The following is a 25,163-nucleotide window of genomic DNA, read 5'->3' as shown; positions in this document are numbered from 1 at the left end:
ATGAAGTACCATGGTAATACTATGTTTCTATTCTACAGAATGACATTTAGTACAATATGAGTGACCTTACCATAATAACATGTTTTTTTGTGGACATGTACTATAGTATTGTTGTAGATACAGTAGTATAATGGAAAAGCCATACTATATTGAATATATAACACATTAATGCCAGTCTAGGGCACTGGATAACAACCAAACTGCTTCAAAACTACACTACCAATAAAGTACCATAGTAATACTATGGTTTTTAGACATGCTTTCATGGTCCAAGCCAAGATTGACAGCCCATTAGGTTTTGAGCACAGCCTGTTCTAGAGGATGGAAGTTGGACTTACCATAATACCGTGTTTTTTGGCATGTACTATGGTATTGTTGGAGGTAAATTGTAAAAACTATGGTTTATGCATATCGTAACCATTTATCACCAGGGTATATATGGTGAATTGAACCACTTTTTGACATTGAGATGACTCAAAAAAAAAGGCCAAATTAATCTGAATTCTCATTTTTTACTTTCGTTTGTAAAACTAGACCACAGGTTTGTAATAATGACATCTAATAGCATGTGTTTTGGTGTAGTGGTTAAATATCAGGGCTGCTTGAAAGGTTGCAGGTTCAAATCCCGTAGAGGTTAATCCGTACTAATTACCATTACGGCTTTGATTGAGACATTAGGTTATCCCTTGACGACTGACCCATTTCTGATGAACTGTTGCTTTGGGTAAAGGTGTCAGCCAGATGACTAATTAGTGATTAGTAGTAATTAATGATGCAGTTTACCAGATGCACAGTGTAGTTAAGCGACCTGCCTCAAGCTGCTGTATTCATTGTTTCTAAGTTTTAAACCAGTGGTCAAGTTTTGCATAGTTAAATATCTGGACAGATTATGGGTTCGAACCCATCAGCAAGTTCAAGAGGACTGACCCTTTTATTTTGGCTAAAATTGACTAATTTACTAATCAATGGAACCGTTTAGTGTCGTTTCACCAGCTGTAGACCCAAGGAACATCTCATATCGGAGCTTCAGAACTATTTCAAGCCCTGATTCCAGCTCCAGAATGCTTTTACTGTAAGGCCACACGCAAATGCAGGGGGTTTCCAGACTGTATCCTTAAAAATTACCGCAGCTGGGTCTCGACTATATTACTGAGGTGACGTGGCCTCCGTTTGCCATCTGTCTCATTGTATAGGTTGGATTGTCATCAAAGAATGAAGTGATGAAGCAAAGAAAGACCGAATATTTGGACGTACAAATGAGCGCTTCCAGAGAAATGAGCCTCAAAGCAGCACTGAAGTCTTTTTTTAGAAATTGAGTTGACACAGTGAAAAGAATCAGGTCTTTAGTACCTGTTAAGGCCGTCAAAGTATCGACTCGTATCCTCTTTTTTCTTTTTTTGTGGACCTTATTTTTGTTTGAGGTTCAGATTTGTGGTCATAACCTTCAGAATAAAGTCCCAGCAGACTTCTTTAGTATTTGATTCTCATGTGTTCCTGCTCTAAAGGTCCACACGGAACCCATTTTACATCTGTAATGTGATGTATTGCCAAGTGAATCAGGATATTTAATTAGAAAAACGGACTGGACTTAATTCTATCCATCAAGAACTGATTAGATGGTGAAAATTCTCTGCATTACAGGTGTTTGAAAAAGAAAAAGGACTTGATGACATCAGCCGGAAAGGAAAATAGTTTGTTTTTTAGAATAATATAGGGTAATAATGTACGAAAGCATTTTAGTGTCACATTAAAAATAGAAGATTGCGAAAATAAAGTCGTAGATTAAAGTTGTAAAATTTTGAGTCGTAGTATTACGAGAATAAAGTTGAAGCAGTACAAGATTAAATTCATAATATTTTTGGAATAAAGTAGTATATTGTGTTAATAAAGTTAATTATTTTGAGAAAAAATATTAGTATTACTAGAAACAGCATGAATTTCACAATGAATAGAACATTTCTGGACTTTTGCAATCTCAAAATATCTCAAAGTAAAACTTCAATACCGTATTGCTAAAACTATTCTCATAATACTAGGACTTTATTTTTGTAATTTTGACTTGATTCTTAAAAAAGTATTACTGCTTTAATCTTCTCATATTGCTACGACTTTATTTTCAAAATCTTATTTTTATTTTTTAGGGCTGTCAAGCGATCAATCACATCCAAAATAAAAGTTTGTGTTTACATAATATGTGTGTGTACTGTGTATATTTATTATGTATATATAAATACACACACATACATGTTTAGGAAATATATATATATATATATATATATATACACACACTTATATTTATATATAATTTATATTATATATAAATATAGATATTTTATATATAAATATATTTTTGTTAAATACATACATGCATGTGTGTGTATTTATATATACATAATAAATATACACAAACTTATTTTAGATGCGATTGATCGCAATTAGTCGTGATTAAATCGTTTGACAGCGCTAATTTTTTCACATGGCACTAAAACGCAGTTGTAATAATGTTTTATCTTGACATAACTAAGATTTGACTAAGATTTGTCAGGAGTTTTACATATACATAATGATAAACAGCAATATTTTACATTATATTCTTTACTAAAACATTTCAGTCCTTGGGGAAAAAAAGCCATGCCAGCACTTCAGTGAACGTTTTGAGTGATGCCATAATTATCGAATCAGAGTTATGAATCAATTCACTTAAATGGACAGTTTCATTCAGATTGAATTGGTTGCAAGCGAATAGCCTAGCAACCAACAACAACATCCTAGTATCATGGGGGTGAGATTTGCATGACAAACATCGCTGACATTGTCATCTGAAATTGCAAAAATCCAGGCTAGTTGTTGTTGTTCAGGTGTACGGCACATGAGGGTGTCATAATGATTCAGGGCCGTCGCTCTGTCAGACATCAATATACCCATCTCTCTCCCTCGCTCGCTCTCTCTCTCTCACTGCAGTTGGTCAGGTTTTTCCGAGTTGTTCATTCCTCACATATTTATGTCCATGCTTTTTGTCATGCTATTAGAATCCACCCTCCCCCTTGACACACACACACACACACACACACACACTCTCTGTGAGACAGTCGGCGCTCAGTTCCGCTGTTATGAGAGAAAAAGGGGGGTTGTAAAAATAAACAGAACAAACTTTAACCATTGAAGAGGAAAATCTGGCCTACATTAGCCCCTCTCTCTCGCTCTCGTGTCCCTGTGCGCTCCTCATCACTGATTTCCCAGAGCACAGAGTCTCCCATTAGCAGATCAGGAGAAACTAGATTTACATTTCCTAGAGGAAAATAGTGCAGCAAAAGAATAGTGTTAAACTTTTAGTTTAACCAAATGCAATTCACAATGAAAATATGATGATAATTGTTTTGGTGGAATAAATCGAATAAGTTGGGAATGTAGGGTTAGTATTTAGTCAGTATAGTGCTGCTGTGCAAGAACTAGAGAAATTAATTTCCCTTTCATTTTTTTCATCCTGCACTTGATCTGAGGAGACTTCTAACGTTTTTCTTTTGCTCAGACTTTTTCACGGGCCATCGTTCAAGTTGTCAAGCCGACATTCCTTAAACCAGACGATAAACTGGCATTCATTCGCTCACTCTTTCTTTTCCGTACCTTAGCGGAGAAAAATCCCAACTGAGATCTCTTTAATATTTTCTCCTATACAGCAAGAGATGAAACGGAGACTCTTGCTGAAGTCTCCTGCTTCTCAAAGCTCATGCGTCTCCTCTGGAGCTTCAGAAGAGATCTCAAATAACTGTGCTCACATTTGTCTGCGATCAGAAGTCACATCTCAGTGTGAACTCAAACATTTCTCCAAGAGAAAATGACCTAAACTGATATTTTTAAAGCTATATAAAGTATATTAACTACAGTTCTCTTTCCCTAAGGCATTCTAGGAGAAACAAAATGAAACATTATCTGAGATTTCCAATAAGTCTGCTGAGCTTTGAAAGAGGAATCTCTTTTCCCCAGTGTTTCATTTTTCTGTTGTGTACGCTTTCTTTCTAGCAAGTTTCTGTATTATCACAAATCCGTCCGTCGGCACTTTGTTGTGCAGTCACAGGAGGGTCACATGCAGAGATGTTTTGGTACTTTTCTTTGGCATGTTTCCATAAAAGTGAAGCGTGGTGGATGTTAAAATACTTTTTTAAATCCCAGTTTAATGCATTGAGACGTGTAAATGAGACTTCCTGACTATCAGAATAAAGTGTTAAAGACTGCATAAAGCGACCAAACACAGTTTGTGCCGGTAGCTGCAGGTTTATCTGAAATAGTTGATGCCACATCAGTGTTAAAAAGAACTTGCCTGGAATCATGGTCTTATTGTTCTTACACCATGTGTGTTGCATGTTTCAGGCAAAACCCATCTACGGTGGATGGCTGCTCCTGGCACCTGAAGGAACAAACTTTGACAATCCTCTGCACAGATCACGGGTTCGTATGACTGCACGGCTCTTGAAAGCCCAGTAAAAACTTCACCAAGAACACGCCGCGGAATATGGATTATAATGCAGCGCTGCACTTTTTACTTAGCAAGTTCATTTTGGCAAAAAATGTCTAACAAAAACTATTTTTAGAAGCATTCTAGAATGTGCTGTTCCGTCAAGTTCTGCTGTTCCCACCTGCACTAACAGAGTGAATCTCATGGATGTTGGCAAGAAATGTCCAGGTCATATTTCACCACAAAATAAAAAAGAAAGAAAAAAGAATTCTATCTATCTATATAAAAAAAAAGTTATATAATTAATTATATAAATATATAATTTTCCACTCTCTTTTGGGTCATTTTAATTGGTCAAAAAGAAACATTTTAGTATGAGGTTACTACTTAATGACTTTTCCTAACTGGATGTGATTGTAAATAAAATTAAAATAAATAAAATTCTAAAACAGAAGTACAAGTCATTTGGCTTGGGTTAGTTCAGATTATTAAAATGATTTAAGGAAAAAATAATATGAGATTAAAATTGTTTTTTATAATTTGTTAGTAAATTATTTCATTAATAAATTGTTTTAATAACCATATAATTTATATATAACGGTTATTTTTACATGTGCGTCTAAACATAAAAAGCCCATCTCAACAGAAAACAAGGTTTAAATGAGTTTTAGAACAGTTTAATATATTAAATGTCATGCATTATATTTATTTCAACAAAAGATAAGTATTTTTTCTTTATTATCGCAAGAGATTGCTGCTTTTCTGTGTGTATTTGAGTGTGCCTACTGTATATTTGTGTGTGTGTGTGTGTGTGTGTGTTTGAGGGGGCCGTGGAGTCGCTGACTCACTCTTGGGCTCTCAAGCTGAACTCGTGAGAAACAGCAGGAGAGGGAGTTTGTGGGATGGGAAACAATTCGACAGCAAACAGGAAATCACAAATTGACAAACGAGATGGAAATATGCTAAAAATAACCTAAAGCATATGTAATATATATAAGTAAATATATGTAGGATGTAGTGGTAAACCAAATGGCTATTGCTGATAACTAAGTAGCTAAAGAGCAGGATAAATAAATAAATAATGCAATTTAATGACACCAAATGAGACACTAAATAAATCGGGCACCGTATCAATCAGGCCGCATGATTATATAAACATTATAATCCATATACAGTGGCACTAAGAAGTATTTAGACACTTAAAGCTCACTTGAAATGCTTTCAAGATCTAAAACATTAAGGTGTCCTCGCTTTTCGCTTATGCAATCTTAATTTCTTCTCTTACAGAAATGGCAGAGACGCTTTTTCCTTCTGTATGAACATGGACTCCTGCGTTATGCTCTGGATGACATGGTGAGTGTGTTGTGAGAGTGTGTGCAATGGCTCTCGCTCCTCATACTTGTATACGTGTTGCCATGTTCTGTCTGCTGTCTGTGGGCGGCACTGTGTGGACAGACCTTCAGGGTGTTTATGTTACTGCCTGCCTGTTGTATGTTGTGTGTGTGTTTGTATATGCATTGCTTGGTTTAATATGGCTGAATTGAGTTGTGACCTCTCCTCTTTGCATTTGCTTCTCTTTCATCTCTCTTTCTCTGGAAGTGAGTGATGTACGTATAAAGAGCAGCATAAAGGATAAAAAGCTGTTTTGGATAATTTGCATTCATGTGTGTTTGTGATTGTTATTAAGCACCACTTCAGCCCACACGTGATCATGAGTTCTTTTGTGTGCGTGTTTGTTTGCATAAACATTTCTCTGAGCTTTTGTGTGTGTGTCTGGAACTACGTGAACCTTAAGTCCGTCATTACTGAAGGCAGGAAGGCAAGGTTCGACCCGGCCCGGGTGATGATGATCTGTATGTGTGTATGTGTGTGGGTGGGTGAAGCAGCGCTACATCCGTAAAACTACCCACAATCCATCTGTGCCCACTTCCCTCCTACACTCAGACATCTAGGAACAGAGACAAATGTACACATTACTCTCATTCTGTAGAACCGCTCGCAGCGGAGAGAGAAAGAAGGATAAATACGAGTCGTATTTAACAAAGGAGGGATGATGTTCTTGTAGATATGGACTGTATTCTACAATTGACACTAATGAAATGAGGCTGTGAATGATTCATTTGTTTTAAGGTTCAGGTCATGTCTAGTTTTGGGAAAGAAGATGTGAATGATGTTAAATGCCCCAAAAACACCATAAAAGCATTAAAACATCAGTCAATGTTACTTGTACACTATATCCCAATCTTCTAAAGCCGTATTACTGATTTGTGTGAGGCGCAAACTGAAACTGAAAATCTTGCTTGACAACTATTCACGTGGAAAGCATCGGCCTTAGCTATAAATAACTCCATTTGTGTTCCACAGAAAAAATTCATTGAATTAGGATGCGTAAATGATGACGCATTTTCATTTTTAGGTGAGCTATTACTTTTACTACACACAAAGAGGTATTTATTCAGCAACAGCTCTCACAGGTTCAACCATTCAAGAGTCTTTTTGAGTGATTCATGAAGATTCGTAAGAGTCGTTTGTTTGTGAATCGGAATACAGTGGTTATGCCGTATGTTTGTTTTTGACAATGCAATAAAACGTACGTATAGAGTCCAGTGTTGTTGTTATTGTTAATTTAAAACTAAAACTATTAAAATTAATTGAAAGTTAGAAAATATTGCCTTCACTGTAAGCCCGAATAAGCAATATCGCACGTCTTATCTTGAGTAATCTAGACAAGGCTTTGTAAACGTGTGCATTTCCAACATACTATTTAAGTAACATTTACTTAAAACATTTACTGCTGGATTTGGCTGATGCAATAAACCCTTTTCACATGGTGACGACGTATTTTTTTTATATTGCAACATAAATCTAGCAATTTTTCTCATATTTCATATTTTAGGGTAATTTTTTAACAGCGTTATCAACAACAGTCATGACCGTTGGTGTTTCGCGCCGCACCGCAACAGCTTGAAGTGGTCCATAGACATCTATAGCGGTACGACGCATCAATGCGAACTTTACAAATCCTGACTGCTGTTGGAAACCGCGTGCTTTACCTCAGGTATACAGAGCATCCGTTTACTGTCTCATCGTGCTGTACCGCATCGTATAGTTCATTGATTGTAATGGTTTCTTGCTTTTGACGCTTCACGATGTGCTGCTCGCATCTTGCTGTAATCTTGTCTTTATTTATTTCATTGTTTGGAAAGTCATGGATTTTTTTTAGTTTTGCTACTGAAATGGAAGCACTCACTCAAAACGAGGATGTTCAATATTATTTAAATGAACATTTACTTAATTTTATTGTGTATAATCTACTTACTGGGGGTAAGGAGGATTTCTAGTTCCCAGAATGCTTTGCATGGGATTTAATTCGAAGAGAAAATGTTGAATTTGTTTATCTTCATGTGTTTTTAAGCAAGATAAATAAGTAGAAGACTTGTTATTATTGTTTAATGTTCTATTAAGGTGGGATTTAGGAATGTTTTTGTCATGTTGGGAGTTACCGTCGTGGTGATGAGTGTTGCCTGACGTTAGGTTGACGACAGGTTAGCGTAGTGCGTCATATGAATTACTCTACTCAATGAGTAATTGATAGCAGTGAAGCTGTCATGTGGTTTGCATCTACAGCACACTGCTAATTACATAATTAAACTTACACGTGTTAAATTGAAGTCTGTTTACTGGAGTTATTTTAGATGTATTGGTGTTAACGCTAGAAATTCCAGCCCAGTTTCAGTTAAACTTAAGTTCTTCTAAATTAAAAGAAATAAGTTCATAAAACTCAAAACAATGAAACGGTTCAGTTTACTTAAAATATAACGGTTCTGTGAACTTGCAAGAAAAATGAAGTGCTAAATACTCATGAAAGTTAATTTGACTGAACTAATTTGTTTAATTTAAGTTTATTCTACTCAACCCAATTAATTATTTTGAGCATTAGGGTTTACAGTGGCAACTAACTGAAATAAGTTTAAGTACTAAAATTACAGAAACTCAAACTGAAATAAAAATTATTAAAGCTATAAAGAAATATTTAAATAAAACAAAAACTAGTTAAAACACAACAAAATTAGTAAAACTTAAGCTAAAATTAAACCTAAATATAAAAGCTAATTCAAACATAAATAAACACTATAATAGTATATAAATAATGCTAAAATAGCACTAATAGAGTCAGAACTAAGAACTCATTTTTTTTTGGCCATATGCGTAGCAGGAAACGCTGCTGCAAACGCACTTGAAAATCCTTTCTAATGCAGATGATTTTGACGTGTGTGTGTGTGTGTGTGTGTGTGTGTGTGTGTCGATGTCATCAGCAGGGTGTTCATTGTATCACTCCCATCAGAAACAGGTGCTGAAGTGTCGTCTTGTGAGAGGTCAGGACGTCTGGTGTTGACTGGACGCTCTCTCTGAGTGTGTGCAGAAAGCTAGAACACATTCTGAGCCTCACGCTGTATTTATAGCTGCTCTTCAACATGTGTTTCCATAACGACCACTCAAACCCTACAATATATGTAGGGTTTGAATGTAGTTTAGAATGTAGTATAAGTGGCGAATCTCACAAAACATGTCAAGAACACCCTGATTCAACAGAAAAATAGGAGTTATATTTTGCATGACGACAATGGCACTTATTTCAGGACTATTAAAGGGGAAATTGCCATCAAGTACGACCTTTTTCCTTCTGCAGAACACAAAAGAAGATATTTTGAAAATATCAGTGTTTTCTGTACATATAGTAAGTCAGTGGGGTCCGAAACTGACTGTCATTGTATGAAAACTGCCAAACTATGCCTTTTTTTTTTTCTTTTTTTTTTTGCATTGTAACATTTAGTCTATGTGTGTTAGATTTGATGCTAGTGTACATATAAAAGTTGACAAAATAAATGACGTTTTACATACTCAAAAAAATGAATTGTTGAATTTACTTAAAAAGCAGTGTCAAGTGCAACTATATTGAGTAATTTGTACAAATAACAATTTAGTTGTATGAACAAAATAAATTCAAGTAAAGCTGACAAAATTTCTTTGAGTAAATGCAAATCATTTGAATTTGTCACTGTTACATAATATTTATGAGCAGTTTACTTAAAGGCACAATATGTAAGAATTTTGCAGTAAAATATTCAAAAACCACTAGGCCAGTGTTATATATTTTGTTCACTTGAGTACTTACAATATCCTAAATGTTTCCAACTATTTGTAAATCGTGAGAAAATTGCAATTTTAACCAAGGCTCCGGGACGTGTGAGGAGTCGCCTGTCAATTGCGCCATACCTGCGTTACCCTCGGTTTCCGGTTTTATTTTGTAGAAACCATGGAAACACCAAAGACACTTTAATATATTACATGTTTTAATAGACAAGGGAACAACTGTTTTGCTATATTTAAAGACAGAAAACTAATCATTGTTATATAACTCAACACGTTTAGTCTTATTGTTTAAATCTAATTTTCTTGATTTTTTTACGAGTACCATGCTTTACCATGCCTCAGAGAAAAACACTATTTTTTTCAAGTAGCTAACATAGCATAATCAGATGCAGCTTTATTTTTTAGTAACAGTAATACAGAATTTTCTCCATCATACAATACGTTTTAAAATTAATTGCATGCCATTTATCAACATAAGCCATCCAGCATTTAATATGATATTCTAAAATCGATCTAGCTTACTGCAGTGTGCAACAGTGTCTCACAGCAGCTGCCGAGTAAACGCACAGAGTAACGTTATAACATTTTCAACACACTCAAATGTATCTAATATGATAAACAGAGCTGCGTTACCTCATACTCATGACCGGAAAAGCGGAAGCAGCGCCGGCGACTGTGGCACAATAAAAGTTCTGCTGCTCGTGAGGCGTGTGTTGCGCAATCGCTCCAGCGTCCTCGTTCAGCTCCCACAACAATCGGTCCTGCTCCGCTTCATACTACAGTAACGTTAATAATCGCATCCATGAACATGATTTCTTCCCGAATCCTATCCCTATTCTTTTGCACCTTCCGTTGAGGTGAAGACCACATGTCCCAAGATTCCGCGCTCAAACTTGGCATCATCAAGCTACGCCTTTGTTTTGAATAGGCCTCTAGCGACCTCTAGCGGTCAGAATTCTTACATACTGCACCTTTAATAATGTTATGTTAAATGTTTTAAAAAGTTTTATTTTTATGTAAGGTGAACACATTTATTGAATTAACTATTTGCTCTACAAATAGAAACAACTCGGTTAAATTAAGTTAATGTAGTTACATGAGTTTTTAAGTAATGTGAACAAGGATGGTTTGAGTGAAACTAACAACAGTGAAAGTTCTTTTTTTTTTTAATGTAGTAAATGATTAATAAATCATTTACTGAATGCTTTAGAAATATTTTCATTGTTAGATCATGTTAACTAATGTAGTTAACCAGTGTTAACAAGAATAAGTTTACCAAATAAAAATAACATATATGCATGTAAATGTCTTTCCTGGAAAACTGAAATCTTCATAGAAAGAAAATGACATCAAACCATTTCACAGGGACTTTAACGTGAACATGAAATGTTACATAATTAATTTAAATGTTTTTTTTTTTTTTTAATTGATTGACAGTCCTTCTCTCCATCATCCTCTCGTTCACCTTCCTCTTCTGTCTGTCCCTGTTGGATGTGTAGGAGGAAAGGAAGATTACAACAGAAGCCTGGCTGCTATTTTCAGAGCAGTTGCATCTCTGTATGAATGCATGTGAGCGTTGATTAGACGGCCGTTATTGAACACATAGATGCTGTAGTGCACGACCTTAGCGAATCTGCCCCTGATGTTGACCTGAGGGCCGGGCGAGGGTTAAAGCTACGGGCATCGGACTCTGGCAGCGTTGGGTTTGCTGAACACAGATTCAGCAGTCTCTTTGTGTTGCGTAAAACGCTCAGTCAGTCGGGCAGCGTTCCCAGAGGCACCTCTCTAAAGACAGCGGGACGCAGAGCAGCAGTAGAGGAGTTTTAATGTGATTTATCTGTAGTGCAATCTTCATGTCTGCGTATGTGTTTCTTTTTGTAGTTTATCAACCGTTTAGATGAGGGATTCCCAAACTGGGTTGATGAAAAGTTAATAATTATTTATAACAAAATTTAACTTGTTAACTGTCATCATCCTTTCTGAGAATAGATCTGAACTTAAATGATTGTAATTCATGAATACTTCATAAATAAAATAGTTTTTGCCCTAAAATTGCTAGAAAATCAAAGCCACGTGTCTTACCAAGTTGTGTTCCACATTTGAAGTTGATATCACAAAATTTGAGCCTGCTAAAAGGGCCTAAATAATCATTCTCGTTTTCACTGGATGTGTTGTGAGTGTTTAAGCATTTGAATGATACCTAATTTATGATGATTACTAAAATATGTGATAGGGAAAAAGGCAATTAAAAAATGCACCAACTGTCCCACTACTTGGACACTGACAATTAACAGGCTAAATAATTAAAAAAATTATGTTAAGATAAAAACAATCAAAAATAAAACACTAACTGAAAAAGATTAAATGTATGTATATGTGTATATATGTCACGTGACTATTAACCAACATCAGAGAACCTCAAAGATGGGAATGTGTTGTTAAATTTGTTGAAATATTTACTGAAAATCTCATGGGGAAAATATTTTAGGTCAAAGTTGTTTGGCTGATGAAAAAGTTTTGGGAATCCCTGGTCCAGATAAGGATTTTCTGTTGAAATAAATGTGTGTAGTTGATGTGAAGTTTCAAAAGTTTCTCTAATTCACCTGAAACAATTTGTATGATCATTAAACACACATTTTTAACTAATTTCTGGACTACTTAGAATATTTAAGCTTAAAATTCATTTGTCAAACTACATTACAATTTAATTAAATTGCAAAAACAAAATGGTGAAATGATGACTAGTTACGAGTTAATGACTTTACCTTATACATACATGTACTAATTAACTTTTTCTACATGATTGTTAAACATGAAGTTGTAATGAACTCATATAAATTTAAAGTATTTACACTTTTAAAATTTACTGCAGGACAAAAATGGTGGAATGGTGACTAGTCACCTAAACGCTTTATTTTGATATAAATTTTAATCAAATTTTGGTGTTCAAAAAATTAGACATGCAGTTTGTCAACTGTATACTTTCCAATGTGGTTTCAGTTCTAAAATGGCACTCATTTAAATATGTAAGACCAAAATGAGCACAAGTTGTGGATAAACGAGTGCAGTGGTGGTTAGTTTGATGGAACTAGTCTCTCAGTAAATAGAGGGCAAAAGTCAAACACAATATTTGAACTTGAGGAACTTTGATCTGCAAATATGATTCACTATAAACAAATCAGTCTGTAATAAAAGCCTGTTTTTGGGAGTGTGGTTAAACATAGACAGGTTAATGTATGTTGTGAAGAACAATAAATGTAAATTCTCAATTTTACATTTAAATATACATTTATATGCAGCAGTTGATTTCACTCTGGAAAATAGCAATCAAGCAACTGAAAAAATCTCATGTTACGTTTGGTTAGGACACCATCTTTATTTATATAGCGCTCTATACATTACACATTGTCAAAACTGCTTCACAGTAATAAACAGAATCAATGATGCAAACTTCATCAAATATGGAACAAATTCAGCAACAAGTTCAGGGAGGTTAAAGAGGTTACGTTTTCTGGCATCGAATGAACCCTGCGGGGCTTATTACATGGACTAAAACCCCCCACCGGCCTTTAAAAATGGATGATGTCTCTTTTATGGAACTTGAATTTCTCCCGTGATGCCTCAGCAGCTTTATCTGCACTTCAGCTGTCATCACTCAGTCGTGTTGGCATCATGTGATCAGTGGTTTTAAAACAAGCAAACTTGTTCAACAGCCGCACCAAAGAGAAACTCAGTAAACAAGCGATTAAAAGGAAGCTGAAAATGCAACTTTGAAAAAGAAACGTTCAGTGAAGGCCTGTTTTTTTCAGGGTTTTGTGTTGTTCTTCTTTCCAGATTTCTGATGAGTATGTGTGTGTTGCTTGGTCACTGATTCTGTGTGTGTCAGTCTTTCCTGTTGAAAGAGTTATTGTGTGTGTGTGTGTGTGTGTGTGTGTGTGTGTATGAGTGAATGCTGGCTGAACAACAAAGAAGGAATTTTGTGACTCGTCAAGAACAAGAAGTAAAATATCGAGAAATGTTGTGAAAGAAGGTGAGAGAGAAACTTGGATTAATGTTGGAGGAGGTTTGTGAGGGAATGACAGAAATACAGGGAGAATGAACCGGTTTGTGATGTTTTTGTGGTGTGTATTTGAGGGAGGTGTGTATTTGTGCCACACGTTTACACACACACACACATACATGTTTACTTGGTTATATAAATGAGGATGTACCATAGACTTCTGTTTTTTTTTTATATATTAAGCAGTTATAATATCCAAACCATAACCCTAAAAGAAAACTTTTATTTATTTATTTATAGAAATCATTCCTGTTACACTTTACAATAAGGTTCCATTTGTTAACATTAGTTAACATAAACTAATAATGAAAAATACTTCTACAGCATTTATTAATCTTAATTGATGTTAATTGCAGCATTTATTAATACATTATTAAAATCGAAAGTTGTATCTGTTAATATTATTTAATGGACCTGAGCCAACTTGAACTAACAATGAACAGTTTTTGTTCAGTTTTTGTTCATCAAACTAATGTTAACAAATATGAATAAATACTGTCACAAAATCTATTAATGTTAGTTAATGCTTTATTGTTAACTAATGGGACCTTATTATAAAGTATAAACTCGGAATTGCGAGAATAAAGTCACAATTGCGAGATAAACTCAGAATTGCGAGAATAAAGTCACAATTGCGAGATATAAACGTAATTGCGAGAAATAATTTAGAATTGTCAGATAAACTCGAAATTGCGAGAATAAACTCGGAATTGCGAGAATAAAGTCACAATTGCGAGATATAAACGTAATTGTGAGAAATAATTTAGAATTGTCAGATAAACTCGAAACAAACAAAAACTCAGAATTGCGAGAAAAAAGTGTGAATTGCGAGGTATAAACACGGAATTGCGAGAATAAAGTTAGAATTGCGGGATACAAACTCGGAATTGCAAGAATAAAGTCAGAATTGCAGGAAACAAACTCAGAATTGTGAGTAAAAAGTGAGAATTGCGAGGTATAAATACGGATTTGCGAGAATAAAGTCAGAATTGTGAGATATAAACACGGAATTGTGAGAAAAAAGTGGGAATTGCAGGAAACTAACTCGGAATTGTGGGAAAAAAGTGGGAATTGTGAGGTATAAACACGGAATTGCGAGAATAAAGTTAGAATTGCGGGATACAAACTCGGAATTGCGAGAATAAAGTTAGAATTACGTAATATAAACTCGAAATTGCAAGAGTAAAGTCAGAATTGCAGGATACAAACTCGGAGTTAAGAGAGTAAAGTCAGAATTGCGAGACATAAACATGGAATTGTGAGAAAAAAAGTCAGAATTGCGAGATATAAACGTAATTGCGAGAATAAAGTCAGAATTGCGAGATGTAAACTGGTAATTGTTGTGTGTTTCAGGCCAGCACTCTTCCACAGGGCACCATAAACCTGAATCAGTGTGTGGATGTTGTGGACGGTGAGAGCCGGACGGGTCAGAAACACTCACTGTGCATCTGCACACCAGAGAAAGACCATTACATACGTGCTGAGAGCAAAGAGATCATACATGGGTGAGTCAGATGAAGAATGAGTGTTAATTCATATCTCACAGTTGATCTTAAGACATAATGACTACTGTCTGATGTTAACACGTTACTGTAATGATGATTTAAAATGGAAATTTAATATCCCACAACAAATTGTTTTCATTTTCATTACCGCATACACACTCACTCCATGATTTATTTGAGGTTTAATTGTGACTTTGATGCATTTAATCATTAACATTTACTCGTTTATCAGACGCTTTTATCCAAAGTAACTTACAAATGGAGAACATCACAAGCAATTTGTCATAGAGCCAACAGTGCTGTAAGGACTCACTATTTTGAAGAATAAAAATGCATCAATTCATAAGACTTCATAAGACCAAATATAAATTATTTTTGGTGAAAAACACCTAATAACCATATTTAACAGCAAGAGATGTCAAAGCTAACGTGAAACTAATAGAGAAGGTTTTTATTTTAAAAATGAGGTGTTGCAATGGCATGCATTTGTGTCCATCCTCATTGATATGGGTTTGGTTTTAGACATTAATAAGTGAAATAATGACTAATGTGATCATTCACTGATAGTAATTTAGTCAAATGCATTCATTACAATCTGTATAATTAGATGAGCAATTACTAACTAATTGCTATTTTGAAATAATTCCCAAACACTGTATATGTGTTCAGGTGGCAGGAGGCGCTGATGGTGTTCCCACGAACCAACAAACAAAACCAGAAGAAGAAACGGAAAGTGGAAACACCAACTCCACAGGTACACACACACACAGAAATATTTCACCCCAAAATAGATCATTTATTTTAAATAAGCTATTCCTTTAACTGGCTTAACCAGCAAGTATTCTTTGGTCAATAAACCAGCACTAGACAAGAATTAACCAGCATTCCATCTCCGTCTGGACGTAACTGATATGTGTTTGTTTTGTCGTAAGCATGAGCTTTGGCTTCATTCTCGGAAAAGAGTTACAAACTTACACACGCACACCTGCACACAAAACCTTGCAAAATATTTCAACTCATTTCAACGTCACCTCATTTGGTGAATGACAGCAACAGGAATCTACACTGGAATTTGAAGAGATTTATTTATTTAAAAAAAAAAAAAAAAATTAAACCTCTAAATATTTTATGATTTTTTTTTTTAAAATGTATTTTATATATTTTGATATTGTATTTATATTTTTAATTTTTTTTTCTTAAACAAATTAACACTCAACCATATATACATATAAATAAATTTTTTGTATATTCTTACTTTTTTTCTAGAACAAACAATCCTAAACTCAGCTATATTTGTATATAAAATATTTTGATTTTTCTATATAGTATTATTTTTATATATATATATATATATATATATATATATATTTAAAAAAACAAACATATTTGTATATAAACATTTTATGTTCTATATTTTTTTTTAAATATTTTACTTATTTTACTTTTAAATATTTTTTTTCTAAAACAAATCTCAGCCATTTTCTCAATCTCTATTTCTTCTTTTTTTTTCATTGTTTGATTTATTTTATTACTCAGTCCTGTAATTAATAGATTAATGGAATGTTTTTAAAATATATTTTATATATTTTGATATTTATATTTTTTTCTTAAACAAATTTACACTCAACCATATTTACATATAAATATATTTTATGATATGTTGGATAAAAATATTTTATTTTGTATATACTTACATTTTCTAGAACAAACAATATATATATAATATATATAAACTCTGCTATATTTCTATATATAATATATTATATGATTTTTATATATAGTATTTTTTTTTCTTGAACAAACATTTATATATATATATAAACATTTTCTGATATTCTATTATATTTTTGTAAATATTTTATTTTAAAATATTTTTAGAACAAATCTCAGCCATTTTCTCTAACTCTATTTTATCCCTTTTTTGGGTTATTGTTTGATTTATTTTATTGCTCAGTCCTGTAATTAATAGATTAATGGAATGTTTTTAAAATATATTTTATATATTTTGATATTTATATTTTTTTCTTAAACAAATTTACACTCAACCATATTTACATATAAATATATTTTATGATATGTTGGATAAAAATATTTTATTTTGTATATACTTACATTTTCTAGAACAAACAATATATATATAATATATATAAACTCTGCTATATTTCTATATATAATATATTATATGATTTTTATATATAGTATTTTTTTTTCTTGAACAAACATTTATATATATATATAAACATTTTCTGATATTCTATTATATTTTTGTAAATATTTTATTTTAAAATATTTTTAGAACAAATCTCAGCCATTTTCTCTAACTCTATTTTATCCCTTTTTTGGGTTATTGTTTGATTTATTTTATTGCTCAGTCCTGTAATTAATAGAATAATGAAGAGTTTTAAATGGATTGTGTCTGTATTGTCTGGGTTTATTTACTTTGCTCTGACCTCCTGACCTGTGTTTTGTCAGGCTGCTGCTCTTCTAACAGGTCGATGCTCCCAGCAGAACATGAATGGGTTTATTGTAAGTCCAGAACCAGCACAATCTGACCAATCGGAGCACAGCACTGGAATTTGATCAATACATGAATTAAGGGTGTTTTTGGAGATCATATGATTGGCAGTCATAATTTCTCCAGTAAATGATTCTCATGTGTGTGCTTCTGCTAGGATGCTGGGTGGCTCACGCAGGCGTGTGTGTGTGTTTGGTTTCATGCAGAAAAATGCGCTGAGTGATTTTTATGATTTAATCAAAAAGGTATTACTGGGCGGTCAGATGGAAACAGGAAAGACACAGACGTTAATCTGCGAGTGTGTGTTTAGTGTGGGGTGTGGTGCTAAGCGTAAATCAGCATGTGTATGAAATCATGGCACAATAGCTCATTTGTTATCAGCCTGCAAGTTTAGACAGTTACATTCGTGTGTGTATCTGTCTGCACACACACATTCACACAGGTGTTTTTGACATCAAAGAGCTCTTTGTTCTTGACTACGGGTTAGTTAAATATTATGCTTGTCTGTACGTTTCTCTCTTTCTCTCTCTGTGTTCAGGAACCAGGCCCTGCGAAGGTGACGGTCACCAGTACCAGCAGCAGCAGCAGTATGGTGTGTCTCCCCAGCACTATAGCTCAGGCAGAGCGAGTGCCGCCCACCCGGGCCACCCTGTGGCAAGAGGAAACATGGAGTCGAGCCACTATACCAACAAGCTGCAGCACCGGCAGCCTGAGTCAGCTGGGTACCGACACGCAAACATAATTCAATTGAAACTAACAAAAACAAGGTCATGACATACTGTTGTGAACCTGGGTGTCAGTAAATCAGCTGACGAAATATTGAAAATTACTTGTTTCCACAAAAATACATTTTGAATTTGAAATTTAGCACAGAAGCATTCCGTACACAAGTATGCATGTGAGGAAGGAGCGGATGGCAGATTGCTTACGCGCAAGTAAGCAAAGGTGGTCATTAAACATGATTCAACAGCATACAGTGGGTACGGAAAGTATTCAGACCCCCTTACATTTTTCACTCTTTGTTATATTGCAGCCATTTGCTAAAATCATTTAAGTTCATTTTTTTTCCTCATTAATGTACACACAGCACCCCATATTGACAGGAAAAACATAGAATTGTTGACATTTTTGCAGATTTATTAAAAAAGAAAAACTGAAATATCACATGGTCCTAAGTATTCAGACCCTTTGCTCAGTATTTAGTAGAAGCACCCTTTTGATCTAATACAGCCATGAGTCTTTTTGGGAAAGATACAACAAGTTTTTCACACCTGGATTTGGGGATCCTCTGCCATTCCTCCTTGCAGATCCTCTCCAGTTCTGTCAGGTTGGATGGTAAACGTTGGTGGACAGACATTTTTAGGTCTCTCCAGAGATGCTCAATTGGGTTTAAGTCAGGGCTCTGGCTGGGCCATTCAAGAACAGTCACGGAGTTGTTGTGAAGCCACTCCTTCGTTATTTTAGCTGTGTGCTTAGGGTCATTGTCTTGTTGGAAGGTAAACCTTCGGCCCAGTCTGAGGTCCTGAGCACTCTGGAGAAGGTTTTCGTCCAGGATATGCCTGTATTTGGCCGTATTCATTTTTCCCTCGATTGCAACCAGTCGTCCTGTCCCTGCAGCTGAAAAACACCCCCACAGCATGATGCTGCCACCACCATGCTTCACTGTTGGGACTGTATTGGACAGGTGATGAGCAGTGCCTGGTTTTCTCCACACATACCGCTTAGAATTAAGGCCAAAAAGTTCTATCTTGGTCTCATCAGACCAGAGAATCTTATTTCTCACCATCTTGGAGTCCTCCATGCGGGCTTTCATGTGTCTTGCACTGAGGAGAGGCTTCCGTCGGGCCACTCTGCTATAAAGCCCCAACTGGTGGAGGGCTGCAGTGATGGTTGACTTTCTACAACTTTCTCCCATCTCCCGACTGCATCTCTGGAGCTCAGCCACAGTGATCTTTGGGTTCTTCTTTACCTCTCTCACCAAGGCTCTTCTCCCCCGATAGCTCAGTTTGGCCGGACGGCCAGCTCTAGGAAGGGTTCTGGTCGTCCCAAACGTCTTCCATTTAAGGATTATGGAGGCCACTGTGCTCTTAGGAACCTTAAGTGCAGCAGAATTTTTTTGTAACCTTGGCCAGATCTGTGCCTTGCCACAATTCTGTCTCTGAGCTCTTCAGGCAGTTCCTTTGACCTCATGATTCTCATTTGCTCTGACATGCACTGTGAGCTGTAAGGTCTTATATAGACAGGTGTGTGGCTTTCCTAATCAAGTCCAATCAGTATAATCAAACACAGCTGGACTCAAATGAAGGTGTAGAGCCATCTCAAGGATGATCAGAAGAAATGGACAGCACCTGAGTTAAATATATGAGTGTCACAGCAAAGGGTCTGAATACTTAGGACCATGTGATATTTCAGTTTTTCTTTTTTAATAAATCTGCAAAAATGTCAACAGTTCTGTGTTTTTCTGTCAATATGGGGTGCTGTGTGTACATTAATGAGGAAAAAAAAAATGAACTTAAATGATTTTATCAAATGGCTGCAATATAACAAAGAGTGAAAAATTTAAGGGGCTCTGAATACTTTCCGTACCCACTGTATACGATATTGTTCCGAATATAAGACGACTTCCTCGTTTTCCAGATGTACCTTTTGGAAAAAGGCTTTTTGAAGACCAGATCTTGTATTTTATAAAGAAAATGCTTTTATTTGAAAATAATTTGCATATTTTTCATAGTTTAATTTTTCTATTGAAAGTATGGTAAATTCTTAAATTCTTAAACACCTCTGATTGGCCATTGTGTTCACGCACTCAACAGATATGTCTGTGATTGGCTACAATGATCAATGCTTCAAAAACATGTTGTAAATAGACATCTGTGACCGAGCGCTTACACAGATACACATGGCAGAGGCGTCTATCAGTGGATATATTAGGGTGATAGACGCCTGCTTTCAAACTCTCCCATGTGTATCCGTGCAAGCACTCGGTGAAGAGTGTCACAGATGTCTATTTACAACATGTCAACATACAACATACAACAGTCTCCTTATGCTTTCAAATCACTTAAATATTTGTATCAGGGGCATTTCCTCCGAGGAGGCAAGGGAGGCAGTGCCTCCTCAGAAAATTGGATGAGAAAAAAATCCACAGTACAAAAATAAAACAATGCAAATATTATGAAATATGAATATTACGAAAACGTGTTTAAATCACTCGACCCTGTTCAGCAGCGACACCAGCAGTTAAAGTTATGGCTTTTTTAAAAATCACTATTGGAAAAATGAATGAAAAAATAATTCCGAAGCCAAGACCGCTTAAAAAGTGAGTTTTCAAATTTTCTTTAGTAAAATCTTGAGAAATATCCCACTGTCACAGTCCACTATTGCCGTCACGTTCAGTACATGTGATTTATAATACTGAATTACATCACCAGGAAACATTAGTTATTTTGGTCTTAGAGGAAAGACGTCCACTTCACACATCATAAAGTCACTGGACCTCCAATTTCAGGCAAAATGAAAAGAACTTTTAAATAGATTCACTCACTCACAAAAACCACAGTAACTATAATTTCTGACAAAATGCTACAGTGATTGTTACCTCAATAAAACTGTGGTAACTTGGTGTTAGTCACCACTGTCATTAAAAACAATATTAAACAAAATGACAGATTCTCAAAGCGTCTTACACTGTTTGAAGGAGATCCCAGATTAATTTAATACGATTTTGCAGTAGTTAACTAGGTATTCTGGCGGCATGGTACGTTTTTGTGAAGGTACTGACTGAGATTTTTCTGTCTTTCTCACGCTCAGACTCGGGAAACTTGAGTGCTGGTCGCAAGCCACGGGTGGAGAGTGGATATTTTTCATTGGAAAAACCCAAACCCGAAGAAGACGAAGGACGACAGCATCAACCCCAGCAGGAGCGAGAGCCGCTACCGCAGCAGCAGCCGCCCCCTCTGCTCTCTTCCTCCTCCGCCTCGTCGTCCTCTTCCTCACGCTCCAGGTATCTCTCATTTGATCCTGAGCTCTTCAGCTCTCCAGTCAGCTCACACAAACACACATCACACAACCCACACGCTGCTGCTAACACACAGATTTCCGGTGACGTGTGCGTCACACATAACGCCCGCGCTCACAAACACAACACACAAAGACTTAGCAAATCAGAGGAGCATCTTTCAGTGGACGCCCCATCGCTGGAGTTCTCACCCTCGTCGGATGCTAATCCCTGTCCCCTTCCCAGCCCGGACACCCTGTCCAGTCCAAACTCGCACACATGCCACGCAAACATCCTCCCATCATCCCTGTCCTCTTCTCAGAGCTCTTTGGACTCTGAGCAGAGTCCGGAGAGCCGTGTGGGCGGAGCCCCGGGCAGGGCGGGCCGAGGTGGGCAGGGTTACGCCGCCCTGGCGGACGTGCCTCGGGCACGGAGACTCAGTCATCGGGAAGCTTACAGATCCAGTCAGAAACGGCAGGAGCTGCGAGCACGCGCAAGGAGCCCAGGCAGGGAGGAAGTGGAACGACTGTTCGGACGTGAACGAAGGTGATGAGCGTTACGCACACAAAGGCTCTGAGTCAAACCCAAGTGAGGCAGCTATCTTCTTAGACAGCATCTTTATAAGTAACTGATTTGAAATGCTCTACATGGGCAGCAGCTCTTGTAGTGGGCATCCATGTGCATCACACAAATAGCACTTAACCCAATAACTATATAATTTTTGATACGCAGATTTTTTCTAAATTATCAAAAGTTTGCTGAAAAACCTATTGTACACAATGTTCTACATGCCTTATGTCACCTGACTGATCCAAATTGCATATTTTTTGCTCAGTTTGGGCCTCTAAATGACATTAGTTTTTTCCTCCTCAAGTATGAGCTCCACTCTGTCATACTATATGAGCCCTAAAAGCTACTGAGATAGAAATGATTTGTATTCATCTGGTCATGTGATCTCCGCCCCATGAGGATCCATTATTACCCTAATTACATGACTAGAGTCTCATGCATATGTGCATTTATTTTCAACTTCTGAAGCGCTGTTAGTTTTTTGCATTAAACATTGTAATTACCTGGTGCACTTTTAATACTAACGTGTAGTTAAGTTCATTACTTGATACTCTAATTAGCACAAAAATACACACCCAAATATTTGGAGAAACTGTTTTTCAATTTAATTAACTACTTTTCAGTGGTGACTAAAGTGTATAATCATCATTTCCTTCAATTTTGTCTTGTACTTATGCATTCTGCGCTTGTTATGCAAAAGGATAATGGCTTTTGAAATCTCAACATGTGACATGAAATGTCAAATATCCAGTACTGGTACTAGATTTTATGTGCTTATGATGCCTAAAAATGCTGTCTAGGTAGGTAAGTCACTTGAGTTCGTACCAGAGCCAATGACACACACATTCTAGTTAAATATACATACATTTAAATCACAGAAATGAAGACATTCATGCTTTATAATAGTCTGATTGTAATTGAGCAGATATATGGTTTTGTACAGGGAAGTGAAGATGCGCAGCTACTTCCCTTGCAGTATAAACACAATCTGCTCACTCAGTCCCAGCCAACACGCCTGCTGTGTTTACGTCTCCGAGCGAGTGTGGAGGTTATATCTCCACCTGCTGGAGCTGGCAGGAAAAACCAGCTGGTTATCTGTCAATGACACTCAGGATGAACAAGCAGGAAGGATGTGCTGCTATCTGTCTGAGCTAACGCTGTGTCTTTAGCACTTAGAATCATGACATTCATCCCATTCTTGCAGCTTTAGCGCCACCTAGTGAACACTGTGTAAAACTGAACTTCCAGCCTAATCTCTCTTCCATTTTGTTGAAATCTCAACACAGACCTGAACACTGTATCTGTTCAGTTCTGTATCTGTGATTTAAAATGTTTCTTTATTTCTGCACTCCTTTCATTTCTTTATTTCTTTCTCTCTCATGCTTTTTATGTCTTTTTTGCTTTTTATTTGATCTGTTTCTCCTCTTTTTCAGGCAGTCTTCTGAAACTCTGCACTTCCTGCCCTGTGCCACGCCCTGCCACGCCCACTGACACACCCACTGCTTACTTTCATTCCACCTGCTGGGGCCAAACTATAACACACACACACACACACACACACACACACATATCTCAGAATCAAAGACATAAAAACCAAAGCCTTTTTCACACTGCAAGCAGCGCATATTTATTTCGGCGAGCAGATTAACAGTGAATTCAGACTGCCCAATTATGCAACATAGATGATTTAGTTTATAGCGTCACTGTGGGGTTTGAATTCCATTTTGCTTAGATGATTGTAATTTAAATGTTGTACCCCAGAAATCAGTTGTGCATCAGAAACGCTGTCAATGTCAAAGCATAACGCACGTATGCTGCCGCTTCAGTTCGGTGTGAAACAGGTGTAAAAGATGAATTATTCCTACTAATACACGGGTGTACACTGGGACAAAGACTGATTGCTGTCTGGGGTTCTGCTCATGGCTGTTGTCACTGGTTTCCTGTGTCTGTCCCTCTGCTCTGCCATCTGCTCGTATATAAGACATCTAAAATTCATCTTGTTAAACAAATACTACAAATAAGTGACATGCTAACATCTCAGATACTCTCTGCTGAGAAAAGCCTAAATTCTTCCTAAAGGTCATTTTGCAGAGGAAATTAAGCTTGTGTGTGTTATGCCAAAAGTTGCTGCGTTATAAATGAAAAGTGATTTTTCACAACTAATTAAAATATTAAATTACACCGGCTTTTGGAACAGGAATCTGTTTTATAATACAAAGTCGTTCTGAGGCAGTGTCACAGCTTTAATGACATAAAACAATGAGAAACAATTTCCAGTCACATTTCCTGTTTGAGTTATGATAGTGTGAAGGTTATTTATGAGATCAGTTTTAGCTGACCAGTAATGAACAGAGGAAGTGCTTTTTCATCAAATATGCTCCATCATCCTTCCTCTGTAGATGTAAACATCCTGCAGTGTTAGGTAGAAATAATGAAATGTGTTTATGTATTAATGCATTTATTAGTTTATTATGTGTTGCATTTAACTTTGTTTTAAGCCATTATTTTAGACAAACCTCAGAGTCAAAACTAAAGTATGAGAAGATCTGTGATGAAAGAAAAGCATCTGATTATGCCGTATTTTCCATTGTTTTTGTTCTGACCTGTGTGTGTTCTGCTGCAGACGTTCACAGGTCATCGAGAGATTTGAGTGTCATGACGATGTCAACACTCCAGAGCAAATGGACACAACGAATTCTTCAACAGATCCCGCCCCTTCTTACTCTAAAACAGCCAATCAGAGAGCAGGACGCAATGAGAGACGCCTGTCCAACCAGAAACAGGTACTCATTTAACATTAAATCATCATTTTTGCATCTGTTGAAAATGTTGTATAAATTGCAATACAGCACTTTGAGTGTGCAGGAATAAACAGACTAAACTTGTTCAGTATATTGCTGAGTGTTGTT

General features: G+C 36.1%; 1 protein-coding gene across 14 annotated transcripts in view; it reads left to right on the top strand.

Annotated features, from left to right (window-relative positions):
• The window catches only part of si:ch73-103b11.2 (myosin phosphatase Rho-interacting protein), a 50,620-nt gene that overhangs the window by 1,664 nt on the left and 23,793 nt on the right, over nucleotides 1-25,163 (top strand). For 10 of the 14 annotated variants that reach the window (XM_051882130.1, XM_051882127.1, XM_051882126.1 and 7 more), the window contains exons 2-9: nucleotides 4,369-4,446; nucleotides 5,741-5,806; nucleotides 15,021-15,172; nucleotides 15,842-15,926; nucleotides 17,645-17,698; nucleotides 18,226-18,409; nucleotides 21,498-22,230; nucleotides 24,878-25,037. In XM_051882130.1, the coding sequence (XP_051738090.1) occupies nucleotides 4,369-4,446; nucleotides 5,741-5,806; nucleotides 15,021-15,172; nucleotides 15,842-15,926; nucleotides 17,645-17,698; nucleotides 18,226-18,409; nucleotides 21,498-22,230; nucleotides 24,878-25,037 (1,512 nt within the window). The remainder of the gene's footprint in view (nucleotides 1-4,368; nucleotides 4,447-5,740; nucleotides 5,807-15,020; nucleotides 15,173-15,841; nucleotides 15,927-17,644; nucleotides 17,699-18,225; nucleotides 18,410-21,497; nucleotides 22,231-24,877; nucleotides 25,038-25,163) is intronic. The other 4 variants (XM_051882128.1, XM_051882136.1, XM_051882137.1 and 1 more) reach the window with 2 other exon arrangements.

The sequence above is a fragment of the Ctenopharyngodon idella genome, chromosome 23 (assembly GCF_019924925.1).
Source record: "Ctenopharyngodon idella isolate HZGC_01 chromosome 23, HZGC01, whole genome shotgun sequence".
NCBI lineage: Eukaryota > Metazoa > Chordata > Actinopteri > Cypriniformes > Xenocyprididae > Ctenopharyngodon > Ctenopharyngodon idella.
This window is presented reverse-complemented; position numbering and strand designations above follow the sequence as displayed.